Genomic DNA, 27,422 nt, shown 5'->3' with positions numbered 1-27,422 from the left:
GCTGTGTGTACCCCCACGGTCTCCCTCAGTGTGTCTGTGTCCTCGCCTCCTTATGAGGACACCGGTGCTATTGGATCAGGGCCCACCATATGACCGCATTGAACCTTAATCCCCTCTTTGAAGCCTCTGGACACAACCACGTCTGAGGTGCTGGGAGTAGAGCTTCAACATGGGAACTTGGGGGAGACAGCTGGGCCATCAGAACGCCCGACGTGGATTTCTTTGTTTCCCATCTTTGCAGTCTTGGGCAGTGCTGTCGTGAGCATCCTTCTGACGTCGCCCCTGTGTGCAGAGCTGCTCCAGCCCCGAGCAGGATGTGCCCAGTTGTTCCGTATCTGGGACCCCTACAGAGGGTTCGAAGACATTACTCTATATTCCCAAGTTTAAACATTATTCCTTTCACGTGACTCTGGAATCTCCTGGCCTGCAGGGCGCCCTTGACAGCCCGTTCCTTCTCCCTGGGTGCCCTGTCTCCCTGTTGGCGGGGCCGTAAAAAGGTGAAGAGGGACGTCCCTGGCTGCTTTCCACCTGTGCGTCCGAGCAGTGCCGGCCTGGGCCAGCGGTCGGGAGTGAGCCCGCGCCCGTACACCTGCCTGTGCGGATGGCAGAAGTACAGCCACGGTGCAGGGACGCCTGCTGGCCACTGGGAGTGCCACATCGGCCCCCAAGAGCCCTCAAATGATAACGCCCTTCACCACCACCATGCTTAGGGGCCCCTCTCCAAGTGGGACTGAGTTCACGGGAGCTTCCTGGGCACCAGCCTGCGGGCATCGGCCCCGTCCCAGGCCCTGGGGAGGGCCGTCTGGGCACTGTTGTCAGCCCTGGGGAACTGGCCCCTGTGGACCATCCCGCCTGGCAGAAGTGGGACCCAGAGGCCAGTGCTGGTGCCTGGGAATGGTCCCACTTCCTGTAAAACATGGAGCTTTTCTGTGCCTTCACCGGGAACAACCAGGGCGGCAGCCCATTGCTGGTCGGTCCCACCCCAGCCTGCAAGTGCCGGGCAGGCCGGCTGAGAACGCCCAAGTGGCCTTCCTTCCTGCCATCTCCAGCTCCTGGACCAGTGGCTCCTCACCCTGGCATTTCCTCCTGGCCCGGCAAGGATGGCCTGCCCCTCCATCCCAAGGAGTCCAGTTGGCGCCTCCAAGCCCTCAGCTGTAGGAAGCCCTTCGTACCTTGTGTTGGTCAGGCCGCAGAGGTGCTTAGGGGAGAACAGGCTGTGCTCACCTCTGCCCAGGCACCCATCACATCATGTGGACCTTGACCCCAGCGGAGGAGCCTGGTCCTCCGTGGCCATCTTCCCCAAACACGGGGCGAGTTGGAAGGGACATTCACAGCCCCCAAGGGGCTTCACACGAATTGCTGGCAGCTGCCCAAGGGCCTGGGATGCTGCCCCAGGGAGGTGAGGTCAGCGCTGCTGCTGCCTGAGCAGTGGATCCTGCCAGAGGGAGCAGCGCCCCTCCCAGGCTTTGCAGGAGCAGGTGACTTGCTTCTCTTGGATGGAACAAGAAGCTCAGGCCCAGGACGGGTGGGTGGCTGTCCTCCCCGGGCCTCAGGAGCACAGCACTCAGCTCCACTTCGGAAACTCATGTCCACAGCCATCCCCGAGTTTGCTTGTGGACCCTCCTGCTCACGGGGAGGTGCCCTGCCCACGGGGGGTGGGGTGGGTAGGCTGTAGTCGGGACTCAGGGGGCTCCTGCCAGCTGGGCTCAGGAGTCTTCCCTGTGCACTTGCAGAACAGCCAGCACGGGCCTGCCAGCCTCAGGCCGTGCGCAACCGGGCACAACTGAGGCTACCACCTGGGCTCCTGGGCGACGCTGTGCCAGAGGCAGGCAGGCCTGGGGAAGGGCTATGGGGGTGTTCCTGGTCTCCCCCCACCCACACACACATGGTCACATCAGGCCCTGGGAGGCAGGCATGGCTGGGTTGGGGGAAGGCAGTGTAGGGATGGTGCCCGGTTCCCGCCTCCCCAATGGGCTCTGAGGCCCGCTAAGCACGGGGCCGCTTGTGACACTGTCTTCCTCCCCACCCCCTCCCCGGGCCAGGGAGCTGCCTCCCCGGAACCCCTCCCCAGGATCCGCATCTTTGAAGCCACGGATACTGACAGAGGATTCAGTGAATCCAAGGTCGCCAGCCGGGCGTTGACAGATGCCCGGCCACGATACTATTTCTGATTTAATAACCGAATGGGAGGCTGGCCCTTGGTAATAATTAGGGCTAATTACTGAGGAGGTGTTGACAGAAAGGCTGAGAGGAAACAAACTACCTTTATCCCGGGGCTTAGAGTCAGATTACACTGTGCTATCTGCCCCTCAGAAAGGAGACGCTTCAATCACTCACCAGAGGCTTCAAAGGGGAAGGGGCCCTGGCCGTGCACAGGCTCAGGAGGGCTATGAAGCACGCCTTTGACTCCGAATAGCCACGCAGAGCCCACTCCAGAGATGGTTTCCTTGTGAAGTTTGAGTTCCCTGGGCAAACCTGCCGCTGCACCCGGGCCTGGCCGGGGCTCTGCAGGCACGGGGGCGGGGGGGGGGGGGGCCAGGGCTGGTGCTGGGGCCAGGTCCTCCCTGGGCTGGGCCCACGCTTGGCAGTCTGCAGGAGGGCAGGGCGGCTGGTGCGTTTTCCTTGGCCCAGGGAGCGAGCTGCAGGGAACAGGGTAGGGCTGTCACCCAGCAGGCTGTCCCCTGTCTCACCTGCAGCTTCTCCACAGCATTGTGGGCCAGTCCGGCCTCCTCGGAGGGGGCTGTGTCCTCGGCCTTACTTATTGGGGGACCACTCCTGGGAGCCTGGGTGTCACTCACTGGGCCGCCCTCACCCAGTGAGCCAGCGCCGTGGACGGGACGCTGACCCACAGGGACCTTGGTGACGAGAGGCTGACTACCTAGAGGGTTGTCCTGTGTCGTGGGCTTGTTGCTGACGCGCTGTGTGCTGACTCCCCTGGACCTCCCTGCGTTTCAGAGATGGGGGAGGGGCGGTGGTCAGACCTCCATGTCCTGCTGTGAAGCAGGAGGCTTCCCAGTGATCTGGCCTGGACCGCCCCCGGGCCGCCGCGTCTGTAACGTGACTTCCAGGGGCCAGTTCTGGGATTTGGGCCTTGCTGTGGTCTGAGCTGATCAGGAAGGTGGAGGGCGATGGGGCCTGCTCAGGATGGCCTGTCCAGGTGTGGCCTGGGAGGTGCAGAGGGACTGGGTCTCGGTGCCTCCTGGCCTGGAGGACCGGCCAGCTCAGAGTTTTCCTACTAGAATGGCCATGCCGCATGAGAGAGAGGGGACTGCTGGGTCAGCATCTTCCTTCCCTGGTGCTGCTCTGCTTTGGGAGTAACGATGAGCATGAAGATGATAAAAGTTACCAGTAAATTGCTTAGCTGAGTACTGACAACCTTGTGTTGGGGGCGCTATTGATGGATTTAAGTCTATTTATATTAGGGCAAAAATAAGATGGGAAATCACTTCAAATAGGAGAAGCACTTAAAAATTGGCATTAAATCTGTTTAAAGTCACCTTAACTGGAATGAGAAATTGGATCTAAAGCCAGAAAAATCTAGGCAGGAAACTGGGTTTTCATAATACCTTAGTGGTAAATCAAATACCATTAACTGTAGGTCAAGAAAAAATAGCCCCCAAATATTGTTCAATATATGTTATTTGAAAAATAGCCTCTTCAAAAATGGCCAGGAGGGCGGCGGCCCAGTGGTTGCCCCGTGCCTGGAAAGTGCTGGTGCCCTCCCCTTGCGACCATTGTGCGTGGGGACGGCCCGGTCGTCCCGTGATGAACAGCCTCGAGCACTGTGATCCACCCAAGTCTGGAGCTTATTCCGATTTCCTTAGTTTTTCTCTTGTGTCCTTTTCCAGGACCTAAGCCAGGACCATGTGACACTTGGTCACATCCCCTTGGGTCCCTCTGGGCTGTGACACCCGAGACAGTTTCGAGGTGAGTACCCTCCGCTGGGATTTGCCGTGTGTGTTTCTCGAGATTAGCCTGGGGTCTGGGTTTCTAGGAGCAAGACCTCCAAGATAAAGGGCCATTGCACCGCATCAGACCCAGGGAACGTGCCGTCAGCATGACCTTGATCGCCTGGACGGTGGCGGTTGTCGGGTCTCCCCTGTGAGGAGGGCTGCCTCCACGCACACCCTCGCAGTCAGGGGTCCAGCTCCACCGCCTTGCAGGTCACTTGGAATTCTGCTCAGATTTGTCTGCTCTCCCCGTTGGTCTATTTCTTCAGTCGTTTCCTTCATCACTGTGAACTCACAGTATCGATCAGGACTGATTGTTAAGACACGTACTTACAGGGAGTCCCAACACATGTACAGAAACCGCTCCACGGTCAGAGCCCTCCTCTCGCTGCCCCTTGGTCATGAGCCCACCCCTGACCCCTGACCCTGGCCCCCGGCACCTCCAGTCACGCTGTCTACCTGGCCCTGCTGTTTCCAGAATGCCGTGTGAATAGGGCCAAGCAGTATGTAGCCTGTTACTCGCTCTGATTTTCTGGGGAGGCGTCCATTGTGTTGCGTTCATCAATACTTTCTTCCTGTTTTATTGCTCAAGAGTGTGTTGTCATTTCGCATTCGGGCGATATTCTGAATAGAACAGACCAGTCAGGTACAGGTGTTTGTTTGCACATATGTTTTCATTCCTCTAGATTAAATATCCAGCGGTGGAGTGCTGGCAACTTGACGATCGGCTGTTTTGTGCTCCAGGGACCTGCTGGGCTGTCATCCAGGGCGTGTGTGCAGTTTGTATCCTCACCGGCGGCTTAGCGGCCGTTGGCTTCCTTGGGGGTTTGTCTTCTTCATTTGAACCGTGTTGTTTTCATTTGCATTTCCCTAGAGGCTGAGGATGCTGAGCATCTTCTTGTGCTTCTTTGCCGTCTGTACACCTTATAGGTGAAGTGTCGTCTGTTCAGATCTTTTGTTTAGTTGCTGTTGAGTTTTTAAAAATATTACTGATATACTAAAACGTGCACATATTTAAAGTGGATAATTTGATAAGTTCCAACACCTGTGTAAGCATCACTATACCCAAGACATGAATGTACCTGCTGTCCTTAGGGAATCCCTAGGGTTTGCTCCCAACCTTCGACCTTTGTAAGGTCTCTCCCCACTCCCTGCAGCGCCCCTCCCCAGGTGCCACTCATCTGCTTCCTGTCGCTACTGGGTAGTTTGCACTTTTTAGAATTTTATGTGAATAGAATAGGGTATTTACTCTTTTTTTCTGGCTGCTTTTAGTCGATATAGGATTTTGAGGTTGATTCGTGGGGAGGCGTGATCAGTGCCCCTTTGTTGTTGAAGATGGGTGTACCACCGTTTGTTCAGCCTTGATGGATGTTTGGATTGTTCCCAGTTTGGGACTTTTTTTGGAGAAACAGCCACACTTTATTCCAAAGCCATTGTACCAGTATATTCATAGGAGAGTTCCTTTGCTTCACATGCTTCCCAGCAGCCAGGGGTGTGGTCAGTCTTTAATGTGGGCCGCTCCCATAAGCGTGTAGTGCACGTGACTGTGGCTTTCGTTTGCGTTTCCCTGATGACCGAAGCTGGTGAGTATGTTTTCAGGTCCTAATTTGCCATTTGCATATCTTCTTGGCTATAGTGTTTATTCACATCTTTTGCCCATTTCTTTTTAAATTTACTTTCTGTTTTTATTTACTTTTTCTTTACTTTCCTAATGAATTTTGAGGATTCTTTATATATTGTGGATGCATGATTTACAAATATTTTCTCCCAGTCTGTAGTTTGTCTTTTCATTTTCTTAACATCATCTTTCAAAGAGCAAAAGTTTCTAATTTTCTTGAAATGAAATTTATCCGTTTTTCTATTGTGGATCATGCTTACTGATAGTTTTTAAAAATCATGAATGGATGTTGAATTTTGCCAGATGCCTTTTCTGTATCAGTGTAGCTGATATGGTCTTGTGTTTTTTCTTCTCTAGTGTGTTAATGTGATGGAGTTATCTCTATTGATTTTGGAATATTGAATCTGCTTTGCGTTCCTGAAATAAACTCTAGTTGGTCATAGTGTATTCTTTTTTTTTTAAACTTATTTATTTTATTTTTATTTTTATTTTTGGTTGCATTAGGTCTTTGTTGCTTCGCGCGGGCTTTCTCTAGTTGTGGCGAGCGGGGGCTACTCTTCATTGTGCACATTGCACTGGCTTCTCTTGTTGCGGAGCACAGGCTCTAGGCACGCGGGCTTCAGTAGCTGTTGCACATAGGCTCAGTAGTTGTGGCTCACAGGCTCTAGAGCACAGGCTCAGTAGTTGTGGCGCACGGGCTTAGTTGCTCCGCAGCATGTGGGATCTTCCTGGACCAGGGCTCGAACCCATGTCCCCTGCACTGGCAGGCAGATTCTTAACCACTGGGCCACCAGGGAAGCCCCCATAGTGTATTCTTTTTATATACTGCTGGATTTGATTTACATTTTTTTTGAGGATTTTTACATCTGTATTCATGAGGGTATTGGCTTGTGGTTTTCTTTTCTTGTACTGTCTTTATCTGGTTTTGGTATGAGGATCGTGCTGGCCTCAAAATGAATTGGGAAATGTTCCCTTTTTTTCTGTTTTCTGGAAGAAATTATATAGAACTGGGGCTATTTTCTCTTTAAATGTTTGGTAGAATATGCCAGTCAAGTCATGTGGGCTGGAGTTTTCTTTTCTTTGCAAGGATTTTAACTAAAAATGCAATCCCTTTAGTCGCTATAGGGCTATTCGGGTCATTTCTTCTAGGTGACCTAGAAACCCCCTAGTCTGTGGTCTTCAATTTCTATTTCATCTAAGTTGTTGGATTTATGTGCACTGAGTTGTTTACGGTATTTCCTTATCCTCCTTTTAAAGTTAGTGGTGTCTGTAGTGATAACCCTTCTTCCATTATTATAATTTGTTTCTTCTCTTTTTTCATTTGTCAGGCTAGCTAGCAATTTATCTATTTTATTGATCTTTTTAAAGAACCAATCTTTGGTTTTGCTGATTTTTCTCTGTAGTTTTACAATTCTATGTTTTATTTATTTCTTTTCTGACCTTATTATTTCCTTCCTTTTCCTGGCTTTGGGCTTATTTTTCTTCTCGTTTCTAGTTTCTTGAGGTAGAAGCTAGGTCATTGATTTGAGACCTTTCTTCTTTTCTTTCTTTCTTTTTTTTTTAAAGAAAACCTTTATTTTAATTTTTTTTTTTTTTTTTTCCACACTATGAGGCTTGTGGTACCTTAGTTCCCCAACCAGGGATTGAACCCAGGCCAGCTGCAGTGAAGGCACGGAGTCTTAACCACTGGACCACCAGGGAATTCCCTCTTTCTTCTTTTCTAATTTGGCATTTGATGCTATAAATTTCCTCGAAGTCCTGCTTTAGCTGCATCTGACAAGTTTTGATATTTTATATTTTCATTTTTATTCAGTTCAAATATTTTCCAATTTCTGTTGGGACTTCTTCTTTGGCCCATTGATTATTTAAACGCATGTTGTTTGTTTTCCAAATATTTGGAGATTTTTCCAGTTGTCTTTCTGTTATTGATTCCAGGTTAAATCCATAAGGTCAGAGAACATTGTGAGCTTTTGGTTCTTCTACATTTTTTTGAGGTATAATTGACATATAACATTGTATTAGTTTCAGGTATACACATAATGATTTGATAGTTGTATATATTGCAAAATGATTGCCATGATCAGTCCAGTTAACATCTGTCACCTCACATAGTAACAAAGGTTCCTCTACATTTTTTAAGGTTTTTTTTTTTTTTTGGCTGCATTGGGTCTTCATTGCTGCGCACAGGCCTTCTCTAGTTGCGGCGAGTGGGGGCTACTCCTCGTTGCGGTGTGCGGGCTTCCCATTGCGGTGGCCTCTCTTGTTGCGGAGCATGGGCTCTAGGTGCGTGGGCTTCAGTAGTTGTGGCATGTGGGCTTCAGTAGTTGTGGCTTGCAGGCCCTAGAGTGCAGGCTCAGTAGTTGTGGCGCTCAGGCCTAGTTGCTCTGTGGCATGTGGGATCTTCCCAGACCAGGGCTCGAATCCGTGTCCCCTGCATTGGCAGGCAGATTCCCAGCCACTGCACAACCAGGGAAGCCCTTAAGGTTTGTTTTAAAACACAGGATATGGTCTATCTTGATGAACGTTCCATGTATATTTGAGAAGTATGAGTTGTTCTGTTGGTGGAATGTTCACTTCATGTCAGCTCAGTCCAGTAGACAGATAGTAGTATTAGGTCTCCTGTACTATTTTCTGGCCACTTGTTGAGTTGATTCCTGAGGAGGAGTTTAAGTCTCCAGCTGTGATTATGTATCTGTCTACTTCTGCTTTCATTTCCATCAGTTTTTCCTTCATGCATTGTGAAGTTCTGCTGTTAGCGGAGTACATGTTTAGGACTTTTATGTCTTCTTGATGAATTGATGCCTTGTGTCATTGTGTGTTTTCTTCTCCTTGTTAATAGTCCTTGTTTTGAGGTCTACTTTGTCTGATAATAATGTATCCATTACACCTTTTTTTTGTCATTTGTATAGTATATCTCTTTTATATTTTTACTTTCAATTTATCTATGTTTTTATTTTTTTATTTTATTTACTTATTTATTTTTTGGCCACGCTGTGTGGCATGCGGGATCTTAGTTCCCTGACCAGGGATCAAATCCACGCCCCCTGCATTGGGAGCACAGAGTCTTAACCACTGGATCACCAGGGAGGTCCTCTATGTTTTTATATTTAAAGTAGGTTTCTTCTAGGTAATTTACAGTCAGGCTTTTTTAAAAATAGCTTATAGTTGTTGGGTCTTACAATAGCATGTTGAGAGCATTTATGTTTATTGTAGTCATTTTTATGGTTCTATTTAGGTCTTCCATTTTGTTTTCTCATTTTCCTGATGCTTTGGCCCTCTGTCCCTTCTTTCCATCCTTCTTTTGGATTATTTGGATATTTTCAAATACTCTGTTTAAATTTTCTGTTAGCTTTTTGTCTATATCTCTTATATATTATGTTTTTAATAGTTAGTAGAAGCCTTACATCCATATGGGTCCCCTTACCCTCCCCCCTTAATGTTATAGCTGTCAGATCGCAAACCCCAACAATATACATGTTCACTTAAGAGGTGGAAATTTGTCTTTTATGTTTACTATTTCTCTTCCTCTATCTTCTCGGAGTTCCACATTTCTTTCTGATCTTTCTTTTGAGCTGTAGAACCTTCTTTAATATTTCTTTTAGAGGATTTCTTCCCGCAAGAAGTTCTCTTGGTTTTCCTTCACCTGAAAATACCTTTATTCTGCCTTCATTCCCAAAAGATAATTTGCTGGATGTAGAGTTCTTTTGTTTACTCTAAAGATGTTCGACTGTCTTCTGACTTTCATGGTTTCTGATATGAAATTCACGTTCACACAGATGATTATTTCCCTATGTGTAATGTGCCATTACTGTCAGGATTTTACTGCTGTTATTTTTCAGCAGTTTAATTATGATATGAGTATGGTTTTCTTTGAGTTTATCCTGCTTATGATTCATTGAGTTCTTGAATTTATACATTTGTGTCTTTTCCCAAATTCGTGACATTTCGGGCATTATTTATTCAGGTAATTTTCCTACCCCATCTCCTCTCCTCCTCAGACTCCCATGCATGAATGTTAGACCTTTTCTATTATTCTGCAGTCCCTGATGCTCTAATCATTTATTCTAGTCTTTTTTCTTTCTGATCTTATATTGGATAATTTCTGTTGACCAGTCTTCATGTCACTGACTCTCTCCTTTGTCATCCATGATTCCATTATTGAATGTCTTTGTTTCAGATATTGTATTATTTAGTTCTGGAACTTCCTTTTTTTAAAAAAATTTTTCTCTCCGCTGGGAACTTTCCTTCATTCATTTCAAGTGTGTTTACCTTTGCCTCATGGAGTATAATCATAAAACCTGCTTTAAAACCCTTATCTGGGACTTCCCTGGTGGCGCAGTGGTTAAGAATCCGCCTGCCAATGCAGGGGACACAGGTTCGAGCCCTGGTCTGGGAAGACTCCACATGCCGCAGATCAGCTAAGCCTGTGTGCCACAACTACTGAGTCTGCGCTCTAGAGCCCGCGAGCCACAACTACTGAGCCTGTGTGCTGCAACTACTGAAGTCCGTGCACCTAGAGCCCGTACTCCACAACAAGAGAAACCATGGCAATAAGAAGCCTGCGCACCGCAACAAAGAGTAGCCTCGACTCGCCGCAACTAGGGAAAACCCACGCGCAGCAATGAAGACCCAACACAGCCAAAAATAAATAAATAAATAATAAATAAATAAATTTATGGGAAAAAAAAGCCCCTTATCTGATATTCCCAACATCTGAACTGTCTTGAGGTTGGCATCTGTAAATTGTCGTTTCCTTTGAGAATTGACCTCATTTCCTGGTTCTGTGTGTTGAATAATTTTGTGTTGTATCCTAGACATACCCTGGACCGGGTATTACATTGGGTCCTCTGGAGAATGTTGAGTTTTGTGTTAACAGGCGTTCAACCCAGTTAGATTGTCTCACCCTCTGTGGGCTACAGTTTTACTCTCATTTCCATTTTCAAGACTCTTTATACACTGCTTTGGGTCTGTCCCACTCACCAGCCACTCTGGGGTCAGCCTGAGACTTGGGCAGTGGTTTAGGTCCTAGTTCAGGTCTTAAAGCTGGTGCTGCTTTGGGTCTATCCCACACGTATGCAGCTCAGAGAAGAGCCTGGGGCTTTTGTGGGTTCATTCACAGAATTAAGGGATCTTTTTCTTTAGCTCTCTCCTCTCTGCCATTCTCATACCCACATAGGATCTGGCAGGGTTCTTTCTCCATGGTTCCTCTGGCCAGAAAGACAGGGGTCTCTCAGAGTTACTTCTTCCACATAGCTCCGTGTCCAGGGCCCATCTTTGGGGCAGGGCCAAGAGAGAAGAGAAACACAGGCCATCAGGGAGTCGAACCCTAACTTTTTAGAATCTAGGATTCTATTGGCTTTTTGACTATATTTCTTGTTTTTAACTCAATCTAGGACTTAAACTAATCTCAGTGCAGAGAAAAAGTGTCTCTCCAAGTTTTAGCCACCACTGCCTTGCAGCAGTGCAACTTGGACCCACCCTCAAGGCAGTGCCCCAAGACATAAAAATAAAAGCAGGAAGCTTGTGCCCATTCAGATCAATTCTCCAACTTTTTGCTGGCCTCCAAAGTCTGTCTGCTATTGTTCAGTTTTCAGAGTTTTCAAGTAATTGCTGTTTATATTTTGTCTAGAGTTTTTAGTTGCAATCGGCCAGATAGAGAGGAGAGAGGCTGTAGTGAGCCTGCTTCATCCTGGCCAGAACCAGAAGCCTCTTAAGGTGGTATTAATTTACATTTCTCCATGAGTGAGGTTAAGCATCTTTTCTTATGTTTAAGGGCCATTTTCATTTCTTCATTTGTGAATTGTCTATTCATGTCTTTTGCCCAATTTTCTATTTGGTATTTAGTCCTTCTTTAATTTTGAAGACTTTATGTGTTTTAAAGATACTTTGATTTTTATCTCTTTTGACGTGCAAAAGTTAAAAAATTTATTGTTAAGTATTTTATCTTCTTAGTTGGTATTGTAAGTGGGATTTTCTCTGACGGGTTATTGTTTGTGTACATGGAAGCTGTTGAGTTCTCTTTGCTAGTTTTATTTGCTGCTACTATCACTGAAGTTTTCCTTTAATGTTTGTTTTTTTGTTTGTTTGTTTGCTTGTTTGTTTTTTGGCCGCGGCCATGGCGCACAGCATGCAGGATCTTAGTTCCCCGAGCAGGGATCGAACCTATGACCCCTGCAGTGGAAGCACAGAGTCTTAACCACTGGACCTCCAGGGGAGTCCTGTTCTTTTAATGTTTGGATCTGTTTTATCATTGATTATCTAGGGCTTTCAATGTATACCATCATGTCATCTGGAAGAGAATTTAACATCTTCTTTTCCAATTCATATGCCTCTAATTGATTTTTCTTGTCTAACTGAATCAGCTTAAACCTCCCATACAATGTTGACTAGTAGTGTAGACAGTGGGTATCCTGATCTTAATAGAAATACCTCCGATATTTCTTCATAAGTAATGTGTTGGCTTTAGAACTAAGGAGGGTGTGTGTGTGTGTGTGTGTATTATAATCATTTTTAAGAAACCCATCAGTTTCTGTTTGCTTAAGTGTTTTAATTAAAAATGGGTATTGAATTGTCAAAGGCTTTTTCAGCATCTATGGAGATAATCATATGCTTTTTCTTCATAAATCTATTAATATGATGTATGACATTAATGGATTTCCTAATTGAACCAACTTTGCATTCTAGGATAAATTCCACTTGGTCAGCATGTATTATGTTCTTAATTTGATGTTGTATTTTGTTTGCTAATATTGTATTTGCTATTTTTGTATGATAAGTGATATCAATCTCTGTTCTTCTTCTGACCAAAGCTTTAAATATATCTGATGAATCTTGGTATGTAATGTTTTGTCATTTAAAAAAATTTGTGGTTTAAGTATTTCCCCTTTTACTTAGAAGTCATTTAATAAATTTAAAAAAATTTTTAGTTGGAAAGATCTTTTTGGGTTTTATTTTGTTAATTTTTTGGTTTAATTGCACTGTGATCATAGAATATTGTTTATAATGTTAATATTTCTTCTTTGCGGAACTTACTGATGCTTCCTTTGTGACGCAGTATATGATCACAGAGAATGCATTCATGTGCCCTTGAGGAGAAGGTGTAGTGTCTGTTGTCAGAGTGTGGAGTTCCCTACAGTTCCATACTGTTTACCTTGTTGAGTCTTCTGTCTCCTTACTTATTTTGTCACTTGGTCTGACTTGTACTGACGGTAGTATATTACATTCTCCAATTACTAGTGAGTTTTTTTCTGTGCCTCTTTGCATCTCCTGTAGTTTGTGCTTTATAAAGGTGTTGTTTCTGTTACTTAGTACATAGATGTTCATACATTCATTGTGAACCACAGCTTAGTATTAGAAAGTGTCTGGCTTTGTCAAATCTGATGCTTTTTGGCTAGAATTAAACTTTTTTTAAAATTAACTAATTTATTTATTTTTGGCTATGTTGGGTCTTTGTTGCTGCACGCGGACTTTCTCTAGTGCGGCGAGCGGAGGCTACTCTTTGTTGCAGTGCGCGGGCTTCTCATTGCGGTGGCTTCTCTTGTTGCGGAGCACAGGCTGTAGGCGGGCACGCTTCAGTAGTTGTGGTGCACGAGCTTAGTTGCTCCGCGACATGTGGGATCTTCCCAGACCAGGGCTCGAACCTGTGTCCCCTGCATTGGCACACGGATTCTTAACCACTGCACCACCAGGGAAGTCCCTAGAATTAAATTTTGATGTCAGTGTTTCAACTCCTTTTTTCTTACTGTTTCCGTTTGCCTGACATTCCTTTGTCTATCTTTAATTTCAGCCTTTTGGAATCACTTTAACTTGTTTTTCTTATTGACACATATTCTGAGTATGAGTCCTTTATCAGATATATGTTGCAACTATTTTATCCTTGTTTCTAGGCTCATTTTTTACTTCCTTAATGTCTTTTGAAGAAAATCATGATTTTGAACTTCTTCCGTGTGACACTGGAGTTTATTCATTTTCAGTTCTGTGGAGTATTCTGTCATATGAATGTGCCAGAAGCATCCCATTCTGCAGTTGATGGTCATTTGGGTTGTTTCTAGTTTTTATTATTATGTACAATACTGCTATGAACACTCTTGTACAAGTCTTTGTGTACAAGTGTGCAAATTTCTTTAGGGTGTTTAAGCGTGGGGTTGCTGAGTCATAGGGCGTGCCAGGTGGTCCCTGATTGTTTTCCACGGTGATTGTTTCCATGTAGGCCCCTCCAACGTGGTACACGGCTGCAGTTGCCCCACATTTTGGTCAGCATTTACCAGGCTGTTTAATTTTTGGCTAATCTGCTAGGAGTGCAGTTATTTCACAATAGGGTTTGACAGGCATTTCCAAGATTATTAATTAGGTTAAACATCTCTTCCTATGTTTGTTGGGTATTTATGTTTCTTGTGAAACATCTGTTCAAGTCTTTTGCTCATTTAACGTTTGGTGTTTGCTTCTTTATGGTATTGATCTGTGTCTTTATCTATTCTGGATACAAGTCCCGTGTGGGTTTGTGGCAAGTGTGGAGTAGTGAGTACTTGTGTTCACCGACGGCGGGCATTTTGCCACATTTGCTTTACTTCTCTGCCTGTGTACTTGTACGTAGCTAGACACAGGTCGAGGGTTCTTTTTCTGAAACGTTTGAAAACAGATTGCAGACATAACATTTCATCCCTAAAATACTGTATCCTAGGAATAAGGACACTCTTTTACATAAAATACCATTGTTTTCCCCAAGAAACTTAGCAATACCAATTCTATATTATCTGCAGCCTGTATTCAGATTCCTCCAGTTGTGGTCCCCGTTTCTGATCAGGATCTAATCAAGGTTCACACGCTGCATTTGGTAGACATGCTCTTTAGTCTCTGAATTTAGAAGAGTCACCCTGCTGTTTCTCTCGCTGTTTCTCTTGACCTTGACCTTTGCCATGAGTCTGAACTGGGTGTCCTGTCTGGGCCCCTGGTGGGTATGTTTGGAGGTTCCCGCACGTTGCTGGCAGAGGTGGACGGCGATGGGCCCTTGGGAGATGAGTGATGCAGGCTGTTTACTGCGGGTGGCCCGCTTCAAGGATGGTGCCGGTGGTGACAGCCCGGTGTCCCCTCATGAAGGAGCATTTCCTCTGTGATTCATAAACGACCTGTAGGCACAGCAGATCTCCTGCTCCCAATAGCTTTTCCCCAGTCAGGTCATTTTCCAGATCTGAGAGGTGATGCTCTCTGCTTGTACGTTCAGTTCCATCTTTTTATTTCTTTAAAGCCGTGAAGCGTTGTATTTCACAGACCTGAACTCTCTGGTCGGATCCAGGTCTGCGCCTGCGGTTCCTGGTGCTCCTGGTCCTCGCAGTGCTGGGCCTCCTTGTCTGCTTTTACGGGTGTTGGCTGGGAGCCGGCATTTCTTAGGGTTTTTCCTGTGAATTCACTGAGGCCTGGGTTGAAGGGGTCCTTCTGAGAGATGCACAGACTGCAGTTGGGGGGCCCCAAGGTGTTGTGATTTGGGGCAGAGAGCTGAGGGCGGTGACATTCTGGAGTCTCCGAGCACAGCTTTGGTTCTGGTTCAGCCTAACACTGAGCCCATGGCCCCGGGGACCTCATCCGTAGGGGATACTCCTTCGAGATTACCCACCTCCAGAGGGCTCAAACTTTGTCCCTCGTGGACCTGGGACTCGAGGTCCCTAGGGCAGCAGGTGCCCTAGGACAGGGCCAGCTGCAGGCTCTGTGGCCCTGCCCACACTGCACACTGCTCCCACACCAGGGTAGTGGGGACGCCGGGTCCCCCCCTCCACAGGCGTAACCCTGCGGCTGTCCTCCGTCTGTGGGCCGGGACTCGGGGGCTCTGGGGGCATTTGTAGCAATGGTGGAAAGGCTGTCAGACTGTCTCTCTTTTTAATTTTTAAAGGAATGTGTCTCGCAGAACCCAAAGTTGTGCTCCATGGATTAAGTTTCAGGCTCCTTTGCCCTCTGGGTGGGGGGAGAATGACAGGCCAGTGGAGAGGGGGGGCAAGGCTGGCGGGGGGCAAGGCCTGTGGGCGGCCATCGTGCTCACCGGGCGGCCTGGTGCCAGGAGATAGGATAATACGATTATTCTCAATTAGATTAATAAAGAATAATTAGACGTCATAAATCAAGTCATCATAGAGTATTGTCATGGGAAAAATATGTAGCTAGAATTAATTAGTTTTCAAATAAAGTGTTTACTTTAATTGCTTGAAATGATGGAGCCCTTAATTGCCGAGGCTTCGTCTTGGCCTGAGCGTCCGGCTGTTGTAACAACATGACGGGTTTATTCCCTACGTCCGGGGAAAACAGTGGAGGAGGACTTGATTTCATCACCTGGGAGCGAGCCTGGTGCGGTGAGGTTCTGGAAACGCCCGTCAGGCCGCAGGCAGGTGGCAGGTGTGGGCTGGGTCTCTGCTGGCGCTGCCCAGGGCCACCGTGCTGCCTGCGTGTGTGTGTGTGTGTGTGTGTGCGCGCGCGCGCACGCCTGTGTGAGCACATGTGTGTGTGTTGGGGGGCTGCACGGTGGGAGCCTATGCGGGGGTGGCCTGTCCCTCTGCCCCCGGAGCCCCTTCCCGACGGCCCACTCCGGCCCTTTCACTTCCCCCCCTGGCGGCTGTGTGGGCGCCTCCCCCCTGCTGTGTGCAGGCTGGGTGGGGACTGTCCCAGAGCCCAGCAGAAGAGGCCCCCCAGCTGCCCCAGCTCCCGGGGGATCCGCTCCTAGCCGTGCCCTCTGCACCCTCGGCCCGGCCCAGGGCCTGCGGGCAGACAGACGTGGCCCTGGCTGCCTGTGAGATTGGGGTGGCGTGGTTGGGGTGGGCTCGGGGGGGACCCTGGCAGCTTCTCCTTTGGGGTGGGTGGGCCCAGCAGGCCTTACACACAGGACCAGTGATTTGAGGAAGGGTCTGTCCTCTGAGAGCAGCCCTCCAGGGGAGTGGCCGGGTAACTGGGCCCCGCCCCTTGCCCACACACCCCTGTGCCGGCCCTTCTGCCCCTTGATGGCAGCGTGCAGGCTCTGGAACACTTCGAACCTGAGCCTGGGAGGCCTAGAGCAGCTCACCGGATGGTTCCTTGGGTGGCTGTAACAGTTGGAGGTTGTGATGAGCAGGACCGGGACCTGGCGGGCCGTGTTTGCAGCCCATGTGACGAAGACCAGAGACCCCACACACCTCTGACTTGGCTGGGGGGGCTCGTTGGGGAGGGCCCCCCGAGGGAGAAGCTGGAGCGAGGCCTGGGCAGAGTGCAGGACGAGTGCTCCCGGTGTGTGGACAGCTGGGACGAGTGGGACCCTGCCCAAGTTGGTGAGGGGTGTGGGCACTGCTGCCCTTGCCTGGGGACGGTACCTGTTGGGACAGAAGGTGCAGGGGTGGGCAGCATCCAGGGACGCTCCTGTGCCTTCCCGAAGGAGGACAGGTGAGTCATTCACGCCCTTCCTCAGTCCCCAGGTGACAAGCATGGCGGCCCCGCCGCTCCCACCACCAGACCCCCAGTTTGTCCTCCGAGGCGCCCAGTCGGCGGTGCACGCACTGCATTTCTGTGAAGGAGCCCAGGGGCAGGGGCGCCCGCTGCTCCTCTCAGGGTGAGTACCCCCGGCCCAGGGTAAAGTCAGGGGGTAAGGGGCTCAGGCTGCCCATCACCTGGGCACTCGCCCTTTCAGAGCCCTCGACGTGCTGTCCCCTTGGGCCTCCCCCGTGGAGGACGCAGGGACACGGTCTCCGTTAGAGGTGCCAGGCAGCTGGCACTGTCAGTGGAGGCCTCCCCGCCTCTCCAGAGAAGAGGCTGCCCAGGGCCCTGCCGTCCTCCCTGTAAGAGGAGCACGTGTCCCCTGGTTGTGTGTTCAGAGCTGTCCCCTGAGCTGGGAGCTGCTGGCTGGAGCACCTGACCCACTGGCTGCGTGGTGTCCAGCCCGCTCCCCACCATGCCCGAGCCTGACTGGCGCTTGTCTGAACAGGTCCCTGCGCGGGCTGGTGCACATCTGGAGCCTGCAGACACGGAGGGTGGTCGCCACCCTGGACGGCCATGGGGGCCAGTGTGTGACCTGGCTGCAGACACTGCCCCAGGGGCCCCAGCTCCTCAGGTGAGTCTTGGTGGCAGTGAGCCAGGTTGTGGCCTTCAGGGGGGTTCCGTGAGCTTTCCAAGGGAGGCCCTCGTGGCCTCCCCCAGCTGGCAGGACGGCCCCAACAATGGCAGAACCGGGTGACTTGTCGAGGGCAACGCAGTCCGGGTGTGTGGGCCTTCCGGGCGGGTGCCCATTGAGAAGAGCCTGATGGACGCTTAGGACGGCTCTGTCCGAGCCCACCCTGGCCTGCTGGGGTCCCCAGGGCGAGGGCTGGGGGCCAGTACTTGGAGGAGCCTCCGCTTCCCTCCTGCAGGTCGCGGGCCCTGGTGTCCTGATAGCTGCTCTGCAGCGCAGCCTTCTCCCTGGCCATGGAGCCACCTTCCCGCGAGGCAGGGAGGACTAGTCGCCAGGGTGGCACAGAGCTGAGCCTAAAGCTCACCCAGGCTGATGGGGCCCCTCTCCCTGCCCAGTGCGGCTGCCCCAGGGGAGACCGGGAGGCCGTGCAGGTGCCAGGGCAGTGGAACTCTGGGGCTGCCAGCGTGGGTGGGTGGGAGATGGCAGAGCGAGGGGTCTGGCCCCGTGGCAGAGGAGATTGCATGTGTTGACGCCATGGTGGGCCAGGACTGGGGAGTCTGGGGGCTGGGCAGCAGTGAGGGAGGGTCCTGTGGAGGTGACGGGCTGGGGCCCCAGGTGGGAGGCGGGCCAGGATGCAGCAAGAGGGCGCTGGTGGGTGAGGGAGTAAGTCAGGGGGCTTCCCTCCTTCCCCTGGAGAGAGGGATGGTGAGAGCAGGGCACGGACAGGAGGGAGTGGGGGCCACCTGGCAGCCAGAGCGACTGCTGTCTGGGGCGGCCCTGACATCTGCCCCTGTACAGGGGTCCCAGCTTTCCCACCCCCGCCAGAAATCTGCCAAGTCAAAGAGGGCTTTCCCGGGCGCCCTCTGCCCCAGAACTCCCGGACGGTTCTGCTCTCCTGCTCTGGACTTGGAGCTTGGACACCTGGGCACCGTGGAGCCCAGTCCCCAGAAAACAAGACCTCTTGGGCCCCCAGTGGCTTCAAAGCACTTTTGTGTGGGACTGAAGCTGCTCCCACTCCCTGCAGGTGGCTGAGGCCCCAGAAGTCCTGGAGGCCGTACCCTGGGTGTGTGTGCTTGTCCATCCGTCTCAGAGCCTCGCTCCTTCCCTGCCCATTTGCCCAGATGCACCCCTCACTGCAGGGGCCCTCGCATGGCTTTGCTCTTTCCCTGATGATTAGAGTGGATGCTGTGTCTGAGGACCCCACAAAGCTGCTGGAAACTTCCTGCTGAGGTTTGAGCCGAGGTGTAGGCCCTTCTGGGCCCCATGCTCCTCTGCGCACCTTGGGCTGGCCTTGGGGAGCCTCAGGCCAGGAGTTCCACCCCTTGGAGAGCTGGCTGGTGCTGTGCGGGGCGGCAACTCCAGGGGCACCCTGCGCATGTGCATGGTGGATGGCGCTGTGGGGGCCCCGCCTAGGCAGGCGCAGACCGCGCAGGTGCTTGGATGCTGCACTAGAGGCCGGGGCCCAGCTGTGTTTGGAAGTCAAGCCTCCAAAGTGGCCCTTGAGGGGGAAGGTGCCCTTTCATGTCAAGGGGCCGGAGGACAAAGCTGGGAGCCAGGGCTCTGCAGACACCCCAGCCCCACCTGTATCCCAGAGGATGCACCTGTGCCTCTACAGCTGCCTGGGTGGGCTTGTTTCCTTCTTCCTTTATTGGGAGGCGTGATGTACTTACAGGAAGGTGCACAAGACGAGTTTCAGACCATCTAGTCAAGGGTGGACACCTGGGCAGCCACTACCCGCCCCACGCCCGCCCAGCGGCCTGTCCTCATCCTCAGGAGGCAGCCCCTCCACCTCATTCTTGCTTTACCGTCTGAATATGCATCTCCAAAAAGCATAGACTCATTTTATGTGTTTTTTTTTTTTAACCTAAATGGAACGATATGGAGCAGCTTCCTTTGTGTCTGATTCTGTGTCTGCGAGACCCGCCAGGGTGTGCATGGCTGCCGTGTGTTGTGTGGGCCTTTCTGTCTTATTTCTCTGGACGTGTGTACCCAGATTCCTCACCTTTCTGTGTTGGTGGAGATCTGGGTTGTCCACTTGGAGCTGTTGTGGACGAGGCTTGAGAAGACTCCCACTGGGCCTCCCGGTGCCGGGGGCCCCCGGATCCAGCGGTGGGGCTGCTCGGAGGCCACCAGTGTCCTTGAAGGGGCTCCCACTGGCCAGTCTGGGATGGTTAGGGCACAAAAATCAATGAGAACTGTGGATGATGACCCATCAGTAACACAGGAATGTGTGAGTCCAGACTGATGGGAGGAGGGGAGAGAAGAGGCGAGAGCCCGCTGTCTGGTGAGTGTGCCTTGCGGACGTGGAAGATGACTGTCTGCAGGACCGGCGGGCAGCACCACTGTGGGTGGAGGCGCTGGGTCATCTGAGGCCAGGGTGGCGGATGTCACAGTGTCTTTCCCAGAAGTGCCCACGGTGGGGGGAGGGGCTTTGAGTGAACACACCTGGCGGGCGCCTCTGTCCAGGTGATCAGGGTGGGCAGTCAGCCTTGTGTGCAGTGTCATCCCCTTGCTGTCCTCCCCAAATGTGGAGATGTCACCCTGGGGATGATACACACACATACAAGGGACAGGGAAAGGCGTGGCCCGTCCAGTCCAAGGGCCTGGTGAGCACTGACCAGCCCAGCATTTGTCCCGGGGCCCCGAGCTCGCCACTCCGTGACCGGCACTGACCCACATGGGCTGTGCCAGGGTCCCTGGCTGTGGGGGAAAGCGTGGAGGTGGCACAGTTGGGCGCGTGTACAGTGTTAGCAGTTAGGGGTCCAGGCGAAGGAGGCAGGGAGCCACTGTTCTGGGGGTTCCTTAGAGACAGGCCGGCTCTCCCTCCCTGTGTGGCCGCCCTCGGCCGGGGCCGGCACCTCCATGTGAGAGCACGGTTCCCACTGCTGCTTCTCTCCTGAGCTCCACTCGGAGACGGTGTCAAGAGGCCTCATGTTCTCTCTCTCCTGCGTCGCTGCCGCTTCAGGCCGAGCGACTCCTGCTCCCCAGGATCCAGGCACATCCTGCCAACACCAGCGGTTCTCCAGACAGAGCTGGGGTCTGGATCAGGATTGGGTGCCCTGGGTCCACCTGGGGGGCATCCATCCGCGCGGCACCGAGGTCTCCCAACGGTGCGGGTAGATGCCGGGCCCCACGTGCCCTCCTGTCCCCTTCCATGGCTCCAGGACCGGCCCACTGTCCTGTCCCCTTTGTCCCCACTGGCCTGTGCTGCTGCTTCTTCCCTTGTTTGTCTGGACCTCACCCCTTGGGAGGAGGACGGGAGAGCGGTTCTGTGGGGTGACCCTCACGTTGGCTCAGCCCCGGGGTTTCTTGGGGTCAGACTGGGGAGGTGGGCTTTCGGGAGGAAACCCTTCTCGTCCCCTTGTCGGGGGTCTGGGACATCTGCGGGGCTCATCCACCTGGGGAGGGTGTGTCCATGGTGTCCCACCGGCAGGGACCGTTCCCTCTGCTTCCCAGACTCCTAGGAAATGAGTCCCGAGGCCCAGCGAGGAACATTTCTGGTGAGCGTCAGAGCCGCGCAGCAGACAGTGAGCCTCAGGGCTGCAGATACCCCGTTCCTCCGTCCTCAGCGTCCGCCCAGGGGCTCTGCCCCCCCAGCTGTGCCTGGGCTGGTCTCACGGGGAGGGTTTCTCCTCCTCCTTTTATAGCATTCTACTTTCATTGGAACTCTTCTGTTTAATAGGAATTCTCCTCCCTGTCTATGTATGTGTTCACTCATGGCTCTGGGCTCGTGGAGATTTCTTTTATTCTTGGGTTAGAATTTCATTCTACTGTTATTTATTTTATTGCTCAGATTGTTCCAACTTTAGTGCTTGTGTCCTTCGGACATGCCCTTTGTTGCATTTTTAAAAGTATTTCCTTATTTTCTGGCCCTACAGGGTGCTTAGAACTCATCTTGGCCCCCCACCCTGCCCCAGCTCTTGCTGTCTGGGGGAAAAGGGATAAGAAGCCAGACCGGGCGCTGGGTGTTCTCGTCACTCCTGGGGTGTCGTTGCCTCTGGGTCTTCTCAGGGGGCAACCCGGGCTCCCCGTGTGCACCTCCATGCTGCGTACACCCTGTGTGCACCTCTGCGTCTGTCCGTCTGTGTCTGTGTTTGCACAGATATGCGCTCATGCCGACGTCTCTGACTCAGGGCCAACGCCTGCCGGGCTTCTTGGTGACCCGGCCCCCCGCCCCTACTCCTATCCGTCTCTGTCCAGCTCTGCTCCTGCTGGACGTGTGAGGGGGTCTCAGGATTGCTAACCCACACCTGTGAGAACACCTACCAGCCAGAGTCCCGTGTCTCTGTCCAGTTCCTCTGTCTCTAACCAGACAGTGCCTAGAGGACACGCTTCCTGAGTCTCTCAGGTCGGCTCTCATCTGCTCTCCCCTGAGCACCGAGTGCCGGGCATTCATCTCTGTCTGCAGCTTGTCCTGGGACCCTGACCTCCTGGTGGGTTTTTTCAGTCACACACAGAACAGTTCACTCTTTGTGGCGAGTTCTGTGGGCAGGACCCTGTTGTCCTCTGCCCCTGCGGCCCTGTCTCCCCCAGAGGGTCACACGGGTGGAAGTGCAGTGTGTGGCCTTTCAGACGGGCTTCCTCCCCGTAGCAAAAGGCATCTAATTCCTGCGGGTGGCTGTGTGTCCCTGCTGCTGCTCTGGTGTTGAGCGAGGTCAGGTGCGGACGGATGCTCCATGGTGAGTTATCAGCCTCCTGCTGGAGGGCTGTGTCCGGTTTGGTGAGCAGAGCTGCCGTGGACATTCGCTTACAGGTTTTTGTGTGAATGTAGGTTTTAAATGCACTTGGGAACATTCATGAGGGTGGAGTTGCCAGGTGGTCACAGTTAATTCACAAAGGGGTGGAGGGCCCACAGTTTGGCAGCACAGGGAGCAGCAGGGAGACCACGGGACGCGGGCCATGGGGCCTGTGCCATGGGGCGCCCGGGGCCTCGGTCTGCAGCCTCCCCAGGCCAGCCCGTGTGCGTGAGCTGGCATCAGGCGTCTGGGCTGCAGACTCACGTGTGGCCCTTCCTCAGCTGAGGTGCCCCCAGGCCCTCCCCAGGAAGTGTCCCCTGCCGTCCTGTGGCCTCCGGCCGACCACAACACACTGACATTTATCCTCACCTGGGAGGGTCACGGCCCGTCTCCTCTTATTTTGGCAGCCAGGGCCGCGACCTGAAGCTGTGCGTGTGGGACCTGGCGGAGGGCAGGAACGCCGTCGTGGACTCCGTGCTCCTGGAGAGCGTGGGCTTCTGCAGGGGCTCTGTGCTGGCTGGGGGCCTGCAGCGCTGGATGCTGGCTGTGCCGGGGAGAGGCAGCGATGAGGTGAGTGAGCCCATTCACCCTTGGCTCCTGGCTGCAGGAATGCTGTGTCCCGAGCAGCTCCTCCGGCCAGCCTTGGCCTGGTCACCTGAGGTGGCCCTGGTGCTGGGGGTCGGGAAAGGGGCCCGAAGTGGGCCAAGGTCTCTGGGAGGCCCTGGCACCCAGCCAGGAGCAGCACGGGATGGACGAGGTCAGGGCCCGAGGCTGTCAGGGGCCTTGGGAGCAGGCAGGCATGGAGGGAAGCCCCAGGCAGACCCCATGAGGTCGAGGTAGGCCTCAGAGCCAGGACAGCAGGGGAGGGCGGCCTTTTGGGGTCATAACTGGGCACTGGCATGAGAGGTCTTGGGCAGGGCTGAGACGCAGGGCGTAAGGGCTGGCACCAGGGTGGCAATCGCAGTCACAGATGAGTGGGGCCCGTCAGAGGACAGGGCTCCTAGGGGCAGTGGGCGGGATGGAGCCCCAAGGTCACTGTCAGATGGAGCTCAGGCTCAGCGTCCAGCAGCGATCTGTGGCAGGGACTGGTCAGGCTGGACAGTGGTGTTCACACCCCAGGGACAGAAGGGGCAGAATCCCCTGGGGAAGCAGAGCCCAGGACGGGGTGCTGGCGGGGAGTGCCGAGGGCAGGGGGATAGGGGTGCTGGTTGGAGGCAGTGGAGGAAGGAGCCCCAAGTGCAGCGGGACGGCCTGGTGTGTGGGGGCCTGGGGGCGCCGAGAGTGGGCGTGGGTTCGGGGTACATGTGCAGGGGGAGGGAGGCCCCTGTCCACCGCCCACGCCCCGTCCTCCCCGTGTCCCCTGCTGCCCTGAGGGCCTGTGCGGCGGGCGGGGCTGGGCAGGGACTCAAGCCCTGCACCCAGGAAGTTTGGCCCCCGCCCAAGAGGAGTCGTGAGTCTTAAAGCAGATTCAGCTCATAAATAATGAGGCAGGAACAGGCATCTATTTGTTCATGATGGCGTTTAAGTCACCAATTAGGAGCTACATGCAATTTTCTTGCCAGTTTGCCAAAAACCTGTTAAAAGTTCTATTAATGTGAAAAGAGAGGGCTCTGCTTTCTCCTGGTGGCAGCAGCCGGGTGGCGCCGAGCCTCCTCAGTGGTGGGGGCCGGGCCACACTTCTGCTGAGGTCACCTTCCGCTGCCCCCGCCAGCCTGGCCCGAGACTGCTCGTCCCCTCTGCTTCTCTCCGGCTCCCCGGCTCCTGGTACACCACCACCCCCCCGCCTGCGAGCCACAGGTCTGGGAACCTTGCACATCCTGGGAAAAAGGCTGTTTTCCATGTTCCCACCTGGAATCGGCGCCACTGGCCTGTGCCCAGACAGAGCCAGGCCCGGCCGTCTGGGTGGCCACACTTGCCCGAACCAGACATTTTTCCTTCTGGAAACAAAACTTGCCTCTGAATGCCAGGTGGAAGCATCCCGGTGTGTGGGAGGCCCCGGCAGAGTGCGGAGCCCCTCCTGGGACCACAAGGACCAAGGAGCACTTGTTCTGGATGCCAGCACTGCGCCCGCTCTCATGGCGCCTAGCCCAGGCCTGGGCTGCCCTGGTGTCGCCCTCACTCTGGGCCACTCGCCTCTGCCCGATCCCCCCGCCCTCGCGCCTCTCCTCACTGCCACCAGAGGGGTCTTCCTGAGCCCCCAGATCGGGGGTGGGGGCATCCCTCTCTGACCTGGGACCCCCTCCCCCATCGCCCGGCAGCTTGTCCTCCTGACATAGTGACGTTTTAGGAAGCTGGCGTCGGAGCAGAAATAGGAAGGCAGGCATCCAGCCCCCAGCACCATGTTCCTTGACCTTCCAGGCCCCCCGCCTTGGCCGGGACGGGCTTGGGTGCCTGAGGCCCAGCCAGTCCCCACCCCTGTCTCCCTCCCACTGACCTCGGAGGACAGAAGGGCTCCGAGGGCCCCCTCCTCTTTGGTTTGCTCAGTCACTTCTGGGCCACACTCCATGCCACCGCGTCCTCCTGTACCTCCGTCATTTTGCTGGAGCTTCCCCTGAGCTTCTTGGGTGCTGCAGGAACTCCTTCTAGCAGCTTCTAATTCATGGCGGGATGACGCTCATGTCACTTAGGTCCTTTTCCGTCTCTTTGGGGCAGTGAGGACTAGGTGTCTGGGGTAGATGCTGGCCCTGCAGGCAACGTGATATGGGCGGAGGGGGCTGTGTGTGCATGTGTGTGGGCGTGTGTGTATATGCGTGTGCACGTGCATTAGTGAGAGCAGCAGCAGGGCTACACACCTGCTCTACACTGCGTGGTTACACCTTGAGTTCACCCTGGGGTTTCCTCCTGGGGGTTCTGTGCCCCTGGTGTCAGAAGTGGACCAGCAGGTGTAGGTTCTGTCCCCTCGATGCCCCAACGCATCTGGACCTCAGACTCCTCATCTGCAAAACCTGGGGCTGCCCTGTGTCGACGAAGGGTGCCCTGCAGCTCTGCGAGGCGCACACTGTTGTTGGTGGAGCCTCCCCAGGAGGGTGGCCGGAACCACCAGGTGGGAGCACGTCACCCAGCCAGGCGCAGGAGGGGCTGTGTCAGCGTCAGGCGACGCTGAGCACAGGCTGCACACAGGGTGGAGGAGCAGGCGCTGGGGCCCCAGGTGTGCAGGTCTGGGTGCCATGCGACAGTCCGGGAGGGCTCAGGGTCATCCACATGTGGGGCCCGACCGTGAGGAGCGCCAGGAGGAGGGTGGGAGGCCGAGTGAGCTGAGTCAGTGCCGTGGGCCAGGCCACCTGCTTGGCCAAGAGGTCAACGCAGAGGAGGCCTGAGGTGGCTGCGGGGCAGTGACGCCGCTCGAGGGACCTGCCGGTCACTCATGAGTGACGCGTGCATTCCACACAGCCCGGCAGCCCCCGAGCCCAGGAGCCCATGGGTCAACGCGGGAGGCACGGCCTGGGTTCCCAAAGGTGCAGACAGGCGCACAGTGGCCGGGCTGAGGCCTCAAGAGTCTCCTGTTTGTGCAGCACAGACTTGACTTGGCTCCGGCCCAACTCGGCTTGTTTTCTTACTGTCAGGTTCAGATTCTGGAGATGCCGTCCAAGACGTCAGTGTGCTCCCTGAAGCCCGAGGCACAGGCCAGGCCGGGCATGCCCATGTGCCTGCAGCTCTGGCAGGTAAGGCCCAGCGCCCGCCAGCCACGCCCACCGACCACACCTGCCGGCCACGCCCGCCAGGTGTGAATCATGCCCGTTAGGGACTTGGTTCCTCATCACCTACGGGCACTGGCCCCTGGGAGGCGTGTGCACAGCGTCCTCCTCAGCCTTGGTGTCCCCAGCCCTCCAGCCCTCCTGCTGTGAGGATGCCTACAGACCCTTTGGGGATGCTGGGCTCGTCCTCGTCTTCGCAGGGCGATGTGGGAGACAGCGGCCCCCTCCTGGGGGAGCCACATGCTCCCCTCTGGTCTGCTCACCGGCACGGCCTGGCGTGGGGCCGGGAGGGGGTGCTGACTAACCCTGCAAGCCTGCACGGCCTCTGCGTCGCCGGGATTAATTTTTGTTACTTCTTTGCCTTGTTGAGGCTGGAGTGGGCTTAATGTGCTGGCTTTCCCTGCGGCCACACTTGGTATTTCTGATCTGCGGCCATTTCCTTCTTTCTTAGCTGTTCTCTCTGATTAGAGAGGGTCTGGAGGCATCTCCTGGGGCTGCGGCAGAAGCCGGGGGGCAGCGGAGTCACAGGCCTGAGTCCCTGCAGGATGGGTTCTGCCTCTGGGGCTGAGCCCAAGGCCTGGGAGGGACCCTCCTGACCAGAGGGGCAGCTTCCCACCCCCAGCGGTCAGCACCAGCTCAAAATGGGCGTCTACTTCTGGGGGCAGCAGAGCGGATGGTCCAGTGCATTCACGTGGAAAGTCTCGGCAGCGTCTTTACAGCTGCAGAAGCCATGGGGAGCAGGTCACTGACCAGGGCTGTCCCGGACTGCTGCGTACGGCCTGTTTTTCAGCTCCGAGCAGCTCACCTGTGCCTCCTCAGAGCCACCCCGGGCTGCCTGGGACCAGGAGGACGTTCCTGCCCCTGCTGTGACTCTCCATATGGGTTAGACAGCCAGGCTCGCATGGTTTGGAGGTGTCTGTGTGCCCGCAGGGTCCCTGGGCCCAGCTCTTGTCCCTCCAGGGCCCTGCCCTGTCTTGCAGTTGGTGTCCCTGCCGTCTCTGAACTGAGAGAAGCCCATGGGGGGGGGGGCGGCGTGAGGAAGTGGGGGCTCTGAGACTCACCTGGATGGCAAAGCTGCTGGTGCCGGCAGGCGGTGGCGGGGGGGGCGCCTGGAGGGGCAGCGGAGGCTGTGGAGGTGGCCTGGCGCTCACAGGCCCCGGGCGGGACGGGGCTGCATCCGCTCACCCTCCCTCCCTGGAGATGCTGTCATTGCCTAATCGTGTAAGAATTCCATCAGAAAAATGTGCAGAAATGGGATGTACAAACTTGTCAAGGTAATTGACATGGTTGACAGAAGGACAAATCGAG

The 27,422-nt window shown here is 53.7% G+C and overlaps 1 protein-coding gene across 3 annotated transcripts in view; it reads left to right on the top strand.

Annotated features, from left to right (window-relative positions):
• GNB1L (G protein subunit beta 1 like) overlaps positions 1-27,422 on the top strand; it is a 45,764-nt gene that overhangs the window by 6,728 nt on the left and 11,614 nt on the right. Inside the window, exons 3-7 of one of the 3 annotated variants that reach the window (XM_059893933.1) lie at positions 3,849-3,927; positions 16,988-17,128; positions 17,501-17,626; positions 22,827-22,989; positions 25,983-26,081. In XM_059893933.1, coding sequence (XP_059749916.1) covers positions 17,004-17,128; positions 17,501-17,626; positions 22,827-22,989; positions 25,983-26,081 — 513 coding nt within the window. In that variant the 5' untranslated portion in view covers positions 3,849-3,927; positions 16,988-17,003. Of the gene's footprint in view, positions 1-3,848; positions 3,928-11,226; positions 11,284-16,987; positions 17,129-17,500; positions 17,627-22,826; positions 22,990-25,982; positions 26,082-27,422 lie in introns of those variants that run through there. The other 2 variants (XM_059893936.1, XM_059893935.1) reach the window with 2 other exon arrangements.

This window comes from Balaenoptera ricei, chromosome 14, assembly GCF_028023285.1.
Source record: "Balaenoptera ricei isolate mBalRic1 chromosome 14, mBalRic1.hap2, whole genome shotgun sequence".
NCBI classification, from domain to species: domain Eukaryota; kingdom Metazoa; phylum Chordata; class Mammalia; order Artiodactyla; family Balaenopteridae; genus Balaenoptera; species Balaenoptera ricei.
This window is presented reverse-complemented; position numbering and strand designations above follow the sequence as displayed.